An 11,826-nucleotide genomic window follows, 5' to 3' on the forward strand; every position below is an offset into this window, starting at 1 on the left:
ACGTCCCACAATCACAATCAATTCACTTCCATACATCAATAAAGAGAGATGATTTCTGATAAGAGAATAGCAATAAAATTTGTTGTTGTTGTTCTTCTTCTTTTATGTGTGTTTGTTTCGGGAGATGCAGAAGTGAGATGCATAAAGAGTGAGAGAGAAGCTCTTCTAAGCTTCAAGAGTGGCCTCACCGATGAGCATGGCATGCTCTCGTCGTGGCGAGGCGACGAATGCTGCAAATGGTACGGTGTCGAGTGCAGCAACACCACTGGCCATGTCATCACCCTAACATGTGATGGTTGCGGATTGCAAGGTGATATTCATTCTTCGTTGCTTGAATTGCATCACTTAAATCATCTTAAACTCAGTGGGAATGATTTTGGAGGCATTCCAATCCCAAAATTCATTGGTTCCATGAATCAATTGCATCACTTGAATCTCTCAAACTCTAGCTTTTCCAGGATTGTTCCTCCTCAGTTAGGAAACCTTACCAATCTACGCTCCCTCGTTCTCTCGTTTAACTCTTTGACTTCAATGTCTCTTTCTATACTTAAAACTTCTGTATTGAAATCACTCGAAATACTGAACTTGTCCGTGAATCAATTCAACGGATCGATGCCAGACCTGAGAGCATTTCCTTCGTTGACAGAGCTGTACCTCTTCGCAAACAACTTTACTGGCTCAATTCCTCTGAGTATTGGCCAACTCTCCGAGCTTCAAGTTCTAGATCATTCTTTCAATTCTTTGGAAGGTTTAGTCAATGAATCCCACTTTTCCAAGCTTGATAACTTAAAGTCACTAGATTTATCCTACAATCCATTATTGATCTTGGATATTGCCCCTGATTGGAGTCCTCCTTTTCAGTTGGCTAATATACATCTAGCCAGGTGCAATGTGGGTCCTACTTTTCCAAAATGGATTCATACTCAGAGGAATTTTGCATCCCTTGATTTGCATAGTGCCAATATAAGAGATGAAGCCCCGTGGTGGCTGTGGAGGACGTCTTCTTCATTGCAATTTTTATATCTCTCCGACAATGAATTAAGTGGTAGAATTCCGAAACTCTCATCCACCTCCATCGAGTATATGGATGTTAGTTACAATAATTTCTCGGGCCCTATACCACTCTTTCCTCCAAATGTTAGTGCAATTTTCTTGAATGGAAATATATTCTCCGGTTCAATTTCATCTATTTGCAAAACCAGCCACGACGAGCTTAGTTTCCTCGACCTCTCTAATAATCGATTGGGAGGACAAGTTCCCAACTGTTGGGAGAAAGTGCCAAACATGGTCCTCTTTAATGTGGCTAACAACAGTTTTTCGGGTGAAATTCCTCGCTCTTTAGGCGCTTTACATAACCTCAGTGTGTTACAAATGCGTGGTAATAGTCTATCCGGGGAATTGCCTTACAATTTAAGACTCTGCCAAGAGTTGAGAATCTTTGATATTGGAGGGAACAAGCTAACAGGAGAGATCCCCACTTGGATCGGGCAACTGTATCGGACGCAATTTCTAAAACTTCAAGGAAATAAATTGCATGGCAGTATTCCTCTCGAGATATGCAATCTTACTAATATTCAAGTTCTAGATTTCTCTATAAACAACTTGTCTTGGATAATACCCGATTGCTTCAACAATTTTACTGTCTTGTCCGGTACGGATATTCCAAATCCTTCCATTTCTGGAAATATTTTTGATCCATTAGACAATGGATTTGTATTAACAGATGGTAAATGTTATCATATTCGAGATCGTGTCGTTATTGATGCTAATAGACGTTACATCTTTGAATATTCATCGTTTCAATGGAAAGGTAGGGAATCCAAGTACTGGGAAAATCTACGTCTTCTCAAACTCATTGATTTTTCAAGCAATGGATTGACCGGGAACATTCCCAAATCCTTTTCCAATATGAGTGGAATAAGGTCCTTGAATCTATCAAGAAATAGTTTGACGGGATATATAATTCCAGATATTGGTAAAATGGAGATGCTAGATTCTCTTGATCTATCTCACAACCAACTCTCTGGCGAGATACCAACAAGTTTGGCAGCAATATACGGTCTTGGTGATCTTGATTTGTCGAACAACAAATTGTCTAGAAAAATTCCAACTGGGACTCAATTGCAGAGCTTCAATCCATCGGCTTATGCAGGGAATGATGGACTATGTGGCGACCCTCTTCCAAAGTGCCCCGGAGATAGCTTGAGGCCATCCACCACAATTCCGATGGAAAACATGAATGAGAACGACGTCAGCATGTTCTCATTCATGCAAGAAGTTGGCATAGCAATGGCTTTTGGTTTTATCTTTGGATTTTGGGGAGTCATTGGTTCATTCATATTGAAGAAATCATGGAGAATTGCATTCTTCAACTTGTTTGATGCTGCTGGAGATTGGTTCCACGTTACAATTGCTGTGTTTATATCCAAATGCAGACGAAGTTGAACACTTATTCCTGGTAATATCAACTAAATTTCAATGCCCTTAAATACATGCTTAGGTTAATTCTTGCAAATAACATAGCATTTACTCAATTTTTAATGTTCACATTACTCTTAGAATATTACAAACAACATTTCATTTCATGGATTTATAACATCCCCATTTTTTTCAGGAGTGAAACTACGCGCTTTAGCGTTCAATCAAGGTCGAAACTCATGGTCATGGCTGGTGATCTTTTCAAGTTAATGTAATTTGGATTTTTTTTTCATCTTTTTTATATGAGTGTAACGAACCCCAAGATGAGCTCAAAGAGGCGAAGAATGAAAACACTCTTTGCTTCTTATAAATTGCTCAGACTATATATTGAGAACTCATTTGATGCATAGAATATATCAAAGGCAGAATTGAATATCTATGTTACAAACTTGTAAAAAATCAGGCACTAATCTATTGTTTTTAAATATTATAGCATATATATAAATCATAAAATTTAGTTAAATAATTTTCATCAATAGTGACAAACACGGATTTTGCATGTTTTCAAGGTCTAGATTTGACTCGTTTTAAATGTCAATCATGCAAATTATGTTCTTAAATTGCATATGTTATACATTTGGTATTTTTAATGTGTTTGTTGATAAATGATAGAAAAAGATAGAAAAAAGGTGCAAAAAGGCCAAGGTGCAGCAGCCTCAGTTCAAGCCCATTCTTCCATCAGATTTGGAGTCCAGTCAGTGATTTATGCATATCATTCTCTTCCTCTTCGAAAGATCTTCACGTGGATATCTTGCACGTCTCAATCGGAGTTCTGTGGAGAAAGTTATGTCTATTCTACGAACGTTGCGCAATGCAGTCAAAGCTGACGGGAATTTAGGCGGAAATTCACGGAAGAAAAGAAATTATTATATTGTGAAACCCAATCTCTCTTATTTCTTGAAGGCCACGAAATTATCAAAAAATAAACCTTTTTCCAACCTATAAATACCTCTAACCTAATTCATAATCTTTATCTCAGAGCCTCCAATCCTTCCCCCTCTCTACACATTCATCCATCCCATATACCACACATAATCATCCATCTTCCATTGGAGCGGAGCTCTGCAGATCCAGGCAAGAGAAGAGTGAAGATTCAACCTTGGGTTTTATCAATTTCTTCCATGTCTCGTACTTTATTTGTAGTTTTTATTTGTCTATGAGTAGAACATCTTTTGTGGATTTTTTGGTGAAGATATTCAATTGATTTTCCTTGTTAGCTCTTGCAGTTATTTGATTTATCCTTGCGCCTTCTATATTTAATTGATTAGCTACCTCTTGAATACATGTTAGAGTTGATTAGAGTACTCGGGAGACGAAATAGTTGACTTGGAAAAAAGGATAATTCACACTTTAATTCAATAGAACTCGGGAGAGTTGAGGTTTTATTTGAGGTCATTGGTCTTACAATCTTTTAGGAGTTAGGTCTAAGAATTAGAAGGACTTCAATTATTACACTTAATCTACGGATTTCTCACCTCGGGAGGGGGTTTAATCTAGTTAAGTGACCGACTTAATAACTCTAGAGACCGTAATTCAAGGAAGCCAATTGTGTTTTGAATCCTAAAATTCTACTTTCTTACGCCTGCTTTGCATAAGTTTTTATGCTTTATTTTATTTGTTTATTTTATTTTCTGTCTAGTTTAATAAACCAAACCCAAAAATCTCCGTGTCTCTAGATAGTATATGACGCTTAGTATATGGTAGTCAGTTGCAATCTTATTCCCTGTGTTCGATATTCCGATACTGACCTTTAGCTATACTAGATCTTCCCTGTATGCTTGCAGGTATTTTTAGTGCTAATAAAAAGTGTATGAAAATGAAATATAAATCACAGCGTTCCAATTTTTCTCAATTGTCACAACACCTAACACTCCTAGAAATGAATATGAGCTGGGAAGAGAGGCATATTCAATTTTTGTCCATAGCAATAAATAAAATAAATTAACTTATACCAAAACATGGTGCATCTAAACTTTCCAAATAATCATGTAAAGGTAGTAATAAGCCAAAACAAGAAATCAATACTCAAATGTGAACAAGATAGGACTAACCTTGATTCTAAAAACCAAAGCATAACTGCTAAAAGTGTGAGATTCTTCTGAATTCGGATTTGCTTATTCTGATTTTTTAATTTATAAATAAAATAAAAAGTTATCTCTTCTGAGGCAGAGTCATCCAAATTGTGAATCTTAGTCAACCAAATAAAAGTAATCCTTGGTTCTGAAAAAAAATAATGTTTCCCATAATGATATAAACAAAGGTTTTTTTAGTGGTACAAACAAACCGAGGCTGGTCAAATTTAGATGGGCTTACGATGGGCCAAATATTGGGCCTCAGAAGTATAAATGGTCTTTCAACATATAATCGTGCCAATTATATCTTTAAATCCTTTAATTCCTTCAATTTTATTTCCTCATGTATAAGTATAACCTTATGATAATTAGTTAATTAGAGTTTACTAATCCAATCAAGGACTATGTTATTTTCAATTTTTGAATTACTATCTTTTAGTTATAAATCGCACACCTCAATACTCCGCACACATTGGGTGACTCAAACTCTAAATTATTGGTTTGACTTGGAGAAGTTTGTAACTAATTGAATTGTTATAATTAATTTATTAATCAAGCCATGGCATAAAATTTCAAGTCTGGCCAAAATCCCGCTAAGCTTAAAATCATGGGGAAACCGATGGTTCGAGTTTCTTTTACCCAACTTCGTGATTTAAATGACATCATATGCCTCGTTCTCGTATCACATCCTCTTCTTCGATTCTCCTTTTGCAAGTTTCCGATATTTGTCACAAAGTCATTCAAGTACAAAGAGTTTTTTCCGAATGACAAATATAAAATTAAGTAAATTAGACTTCTTAATAAAAAAAATAACGAAATTATAATATGTTATCATAAGTAGTACTACTACTATTCGGTTAACCTATTAGTAAATTATTCATTTCATTGATGAGAAAATCATGCACAGTACAGTTAAATTCGTCATTAAACTGAAGAGAAATATATAATTTGTAGTAGTATATAATGAACACGAATTATCTTTAAGTTTATCATGTACTATATATTTTTTGTGATCATAACTTAGTAAACCATCACTTTTTTTGTCGTCTTGATTGGTTTTAAACGCAAGTCTTACGTCAAAAAATTATGTAGGAGTTGGAGAACCATGTGTGATTGGATCTGTAGACGAAAAAATATTTATCAATAGTAGCTGGGATTTCTAAATTTTATTTTAAAGTATATTTTTAAATAATTTAGATAAGTTATAGAAGCTTTTATAAAATAATTTACACTAAATTTAAATAAATTTCAAATAAAATTAATAGAAAAATATTTTAAAAAATATATAAATGAGAGCTTTAGCCCCTCCTCCCTCTCATTTGGGCCCGCCCAGATGGAGGGAGTATCAATTATGTGCATAATTTAATATTGCGTGTATCATGGGTTAGCGCGTCTAGTAGGCCACTCCGTTGTAAATTGTTTCGTTACACTCCATATCTATACAATATATTAAACTTTTGATTAAAAGATAAAAATATGTGATTCAGTGGAGTAAGTGGGAGGTTAGCCAAAATAATTTGATTCAATTGTTATTGACCAATTTTATCCCCAAATTCAGCCTATTATACTTTCGCAAGGTGTTAATAAAATAATAATAATATGATAATTATGTAATTATTGGCTGAGCATAGGGAATAGAGTCTTTCTTCGAAATTTATGTATTGTTAGAGGCGTAGTTTAAGGATAGATTTTAGGGTTTTTTTTTTTAAATAAAAATTTATCTATATGAATTTTGGAGGCGGTTTTTAGGTGTTTTCTTTTTGGAAATAAAAATTTGTATATCCAATATAGGAAACGGTTTTTTAAGGCCTAGATATTAGAGATATTTTAAATATAATTGTAGAATTTTGGGAAATTAGATCCAAATTCCAAATGCACGATAATTTATTTAATTTGACCACTACGTGTTAAATTTAATTAATTATTATAATCTATTCTAAATAAAAATATAGGGAATTTTGGTAATCACACGAATAGTACAAAGTGGAGCCACTGAACTAAGTGGAGTGAGTGAGAGTTTTTACAAGTATTACGTGCATAATATTTCAGTAATATAAATATGTTATTTAAAAGTTGCGAATCCAGGGAGTTCTAATATTCTATAAATTTGTCTTTATGGGGATGGTTTTGCAAAAACTTGGATATCTCGTGCTCAAGAAATTGATGACTAATGCAAGTATGCAACTATTTTAAAACTATTTCTCTTATGTACTTTTATGGATATAGTTTAATTGTTGGATGTTTTAGCTTTCAGTTACACGTTGGTGGATGCTGTATATATGGGTTGTCTGTTATTATTCAATTCTTTCTCATGCTTTTATTGTAGTCTCTTCACGTTGGCATTATATGAAGGCGACAATTGGGAATGACATGATTGAAGCTCCACCTTCAACCTCATAAAAATTATAGAAATATAGTAGCCCGTGATGAAGACGAAGGAAGGAGCGGAAAGATTTGATTAGAAATCCAGAAGAAAAATTATAAAGATGGAAGAGTTGAGAATTGAAAAAATGGATTTGGAGAAGAGGCGGCAACCCTTTTTTTGTAAACTTTGGATTTTTTTTTTTTTTTTTGTTGATTTTATCTTGAATTTGTATTTTCATAATTAATTCATATATTTAGTATTTATTTATTTAGTTATTTATTAGTTTAGTTCTACCAGCTCAGTGCATTATAATTCAGTTAAATATTTTTATAAATCTTCAAATAAAATATTTATATGGTATTTTATTTTCAAAATCTATATATACATATAGTTTTGGAGAAATAACATCAATGTTATTGGAGTTATTATAAAATTATTTCATAAATTTTGTTTTTTAATGCATGATATGAATTTTTTGTTTTTATTTTTCCATATTAGTTATATAATAGAAATTCTCACCTACGATATCAAATTAATCACTAAATAATTATTGCAAAAAAGTATAAATCGTGTCAAGTACATTACCACTTTGAAAAGTTTTTAATGCTATTTATTACTCCGAATTCACATTTTTTATAATAATTCTTGCGTATCATTTAGCATGTAAAAGGTGTGTTTAACGTGTTCTGTAATGAAAAGTTTTTAATAGCTAACATATATTTTGAAGTGTTTTTTTTATTCTTATGATAATTAGAGTCAGGGCCGGCTGGTGACATACTTGGATTTTACATGGTTTTAGAGGGTGATTTTGTATGAATTTGATCATATTTGTCTATTATTGGACGTGTTTATATATACTTCTTCTATAATGTTGGTATGTTGATCATTTTGTTAAGAATGTGTAGAAAAAGGTACAAACTATGTGGATGTGCAGCAGCCTTAGTTTGAGACAATTTTTACTGGAAATTTTGAAGTCCAATCAGCCTCATATGCATATCAATCTCTTCATCTTTGAAAGATCTTCGCGTGGGTATCTTACACGCCTCAATCGGAGTCCCGTAGAAGAAGTTATGACCGTTTTACGAATAGTGCGCAGTCCAAAAAATTACACGCGGCCGGGTGAATTAACCACCCGGCCGGGTACTGTGTTTATGCGCTGAAAAGGTCAGAAAATGGTCGAAAATTATCACCCGGCCGGGTGAATTTTACTCTTTATAATTCTTCCCGGCCGGGTACGTTATTTTGGCGTATTTTCTTGCCAAAAACGCGAATTTTGATGGGTGATTAAATGGAAAAATGCCTAGGGTTCATGAGCATGCTACACTTACCGCCTCCAACACTCACATCCTCCAAAGTACACCTTTGAGAGAGAGAATTGAAGATTGAAGACTTCCAATCGGAAGATTGAAGTTGCAATTCCATAGATTCATTCTCACAGGAGTATCTTAATCCTTTCTCCATGTATTTCATTGAATCTTGTGTTTCAAACATAGTTTTTATGAAGAACATGAGTAGCTAAACATTTCTTGTAGAATTCTTGGTGATGATGCACTAATTTCATAGTTTTTATCCAATTAATTTTGTTCTTGCCTTGCTCTTGTAGTTATTTGATTATTCTTGGGTTTATTCATTTCAATTGCTTGATCACCACTTGATTGTGTAGGATTAATTAGATTAACCGGGAGCTGAAATAATTAATCTGGAAATAAGAATAATTTACACCTTAATGCAATAAAACTGGGGAGAGTTGAGGTTTTGAATGAGGTCTTTGACCTAATCGAGCTTTTGGGAGTTAGGGGTTTTAGGATTAGAAGGGGGTTTCAATCCTAGCACCTAATCTGCAGGGTTTCTCACCTCGGGAGGGGGTTTAATCTATAATTGTGGTCGACTTAGTAATTCTAGAGACACCAAAAGGTAAGACAATTTGATTGGATAAGAGCTTGGAATTGTGCATCAGATCCTTGAGTTCTACAATTTTCTCCATATTATCTTTTCACTCCGTGTTTACTTTCTTTTACTTGTTTACTTGTTCATTATATGCTTTTATTAGTGTTAGAAAAAAAACAAACCTTTCCCGATTCGCTAGATAGTAGTCAACATTTGTTCGTGGTGGTTAAGTTGATACAAATTTGTCTATGTGGGATACGATACTCTTGCTTGCTAATTGCTACACTAGCCTCGTACACTTGCGGGTATCACTTGTGTTAAAATAAGTCGAGTCAAGTTTTTGGCGCCGTGATTTGTGTCAAAATTCGTGATCAAATATAATTGAAAATTGATAAGTCTTATTAATCTCATAAAAAATTCGTGATCAAATATAATTGAAAATTGATAAGTCTTATTAATCTCATAATTATAATTAACAATACATTAAATCATTAAATGATACTAACATAGTAGAGATCCGACCTTTAGAGTATATGTCTGTGTACAAGTTCATGAGATAATAGTAAAATTGACATTAAAAATAAAATTATACCTACATAACTATTGTTCAAAATTTGTTTAATTTATTATGTCATACCATCTCCAACCATTTACACCAAACTCAAACTCATTTTTGAGTTTAGGTCAAACCAAAAAGTAGTTTTACTCCAATCATTTACTCCAAACTCAAACCCAAAAGAATATTCCATATTTATATTCTTTTTATACCTTTTCAATTATACCTACATATTTACTTAAATTACATATTAGTCTCATAATATTTTATCAATAATTTATGTAACTTAAATAATTATACAAATTTTTTTATTAATATATTTATGTATTAAATATACTTTATATTAAAAAAAAATTACACTACTTTTAAAATTAAATACACTAAACTTGCAATAATAAAATTCAAATATAAATTGAAACTCATTTAAATATATCGCAATTACATAAAACATATCACGATAAACATAAAAAATAGCTAAAATTCAAGACTCGAAATTTGTGTATTGTTCCCACAAATGATCAACTAGCGCATTTTGAAGTTCCAGATAAGCACTTTTATTTCTTATTGCGTTATATCGGGTCATATACTCTTGAAATAATAACAAGATTTTTTTAGCAATATTCATTCCTATTTAGTAAATTTATTAGTTATTATTTGTAAAAAAATATAATTTATTATAATATGGTCAGCTTGCTAATTTCTATTTAATTATTTTTATTAGAAAAATATATGTAAATTCCATGAACAAATTGTGTCTAAATTATGCGGCTGATAGTTTGAATCAACTATCAAGTACTACTGTACTAGTACACAAATTGGCCGCCGGCTGATTCAACTATCAAAATAATAATAAGGACTATTATGCAATATTTAAAACTTTTTTGCAATAGATACTCAATTTTGGTGTTCACTTCAAATTTGATGTTGTTTGATTAAAAAACCCAAAAATGAGTATGGGTATGGAGTATGGTTGGAGCACATTTTTTACACTAAATGGGATTTGGTGTATGGTTGGAGGTGGTCTTAAGTCACCCAAGTGCATAAATTGCTAAATTAGAAAAATGAATATTAGAAAAATAATTTATATAGTTATAATTTTAAATTTCATTAAATTATCAGTATACTACTATAATATAATAGAGGTGACTTACTATTAAGTGTATTTGTCGGTATATAAATTCATGAGATTATAGAAAAATTACTTTAATAACCAAATCATACAGATCATCAAACTTATGAGTAAATACTTTCTTGTTTAATTTGTTATTGCAAAAGATTTTTATCTCCTAATAAACATTGGAATATTATATTTTGTGATTAATTGTATTATAGTTATTAGAGTACGTTTTTATTTACAATTTCAAATAATGATATTGTTTTTAATTTAATTTTATTAATTTGCAATTGTAAATCAATATTTCAAAACATGTTATTCTGTGCATCGCACAGGTGTGATACTAGTGTATCATAAAAATAGATTTATTTTTAAAAGGGGATAAAAAATGATAAATGAAATTTTTGCATTTTCCAGGATTTGTAGCAATATTTTTTCAAATTCAAAAACCTAATAAGTTTAAAATGTACTCCACTCTTTAAATTTATTATGGTATATTTTTAGTGATTATAGTTCAGTTTGTCATTTTAACTTCTGTTTATAAGTTAGAAATCATGTGATATTGACGAGAAATATCTATAATCTATGCATATAATCATCACAAATTATCTTAAGATATATACGTTGATATTAAGAGATTATAGTTTAGTCATCCATCGCTTTACCATAACGTCTATTTCCATTGATTTTGAACGCAATTCTTACGTTAAATTTTGTTTGTATGTTGGAAAATTATTGGTCATTTAAAACACCAACCTAATTTCTACGGTATGTTATCATGAACTATTTTCAAAGAATTTCTATATTATTTGCAATTATAATTTAACCTCGCGTTATTTTTAGGTGCGGGTCACTATCGGGTCAACCCAATATCGACTCAATCCAATAAGGTCAAATCCAACCTAGCCCGAAATCTTCGTGTTCTTATCAGGTCTCAACCCAACGAATTCGTGCGGATTATCGTGTCATCCAAAAAAATGTCAGCCTTATGCTAATGATAGTAAGTTACTATGGAATATAGCTTGACACTACACGACAAGACCAAATGACATTACATGATAAAATAAGATACAAAATTAAAATAACTAAAATAAATATTTTAAAAATCTAAATAATAAAATTAAAGTATAATACTCCCTCCGTCCCAAGATAAGCGACTCATATTCCTTTTTGGGACGTCCCAAGATAAGTGAGTCATTTCTTTTTTTGGTATTCTCTCTCTTACTTTTTCTCTTTACTTTATTAACTCTCTTACTTTTTCTCTCTACTTTATTAACTCTTTTACTTTATTCACTTTCCACTTTACTAACAAAACCCCATTTCCTTAAATTCCGTGCTGAAAAGTTTTTGCTCA

General features: G+C 32.0%; 1 protein-coding gene across 1 annotated transcript; it reads left to right on the forward strand.

Annotated features, from left to right (window-relative positions):
• Positions 1 to 360: 360 nt before the first annotated feature.
• On the forward strand, positions 361 to 2,874 carry LOC125191613 (receptor-like protein EIX2). Its single transcript, XM_048089007.1, has 2 exons — positions 361 to 2,458; positions 2,615 to 2,874. The coding sequence occupies exon 1, from the start codon at positions 412 to 414 to the stop codon at positions 2,443 to 2,445; it is 2,034 nt and encodes a 677-aa protein (XP_047944964.1). The 5' UTR covers positions 361 to 411; the 3' UTR covers positions 2,446 to 2,458; positions 2,615 to 2,874.
• The last annotated feature ends 8,952 nt before the right edge of the window (positions 2,875 to 11,826 follow it).

Source organism: Salvia hispanica, chromosome 6, assembly GCF_023119035.1.
Source record: "Salvia hispanica cultivar TCC Black 2014 chromosome 6, UniMelb_Shisp_WGS_1.0, whole genome shotgun sequence".
In the NCBI taxonomy this organism is placed as follows: Eukaryota; Viridiplantae; Streptophyta; class Magnoliopsida; order Lamiales; family Lamiaceae; genus Salvia; species Salvia hispanica.

Bases quoted from the DNA above. Each gene is read 5' to 3' on its own strand.
- LOC125191613 (XM_048089007.1), top strand. From the start codon at position 412: ATGAATCAATTGCATCACTTGAATCTCTCAAACTCTAGCTTTTCCAGG.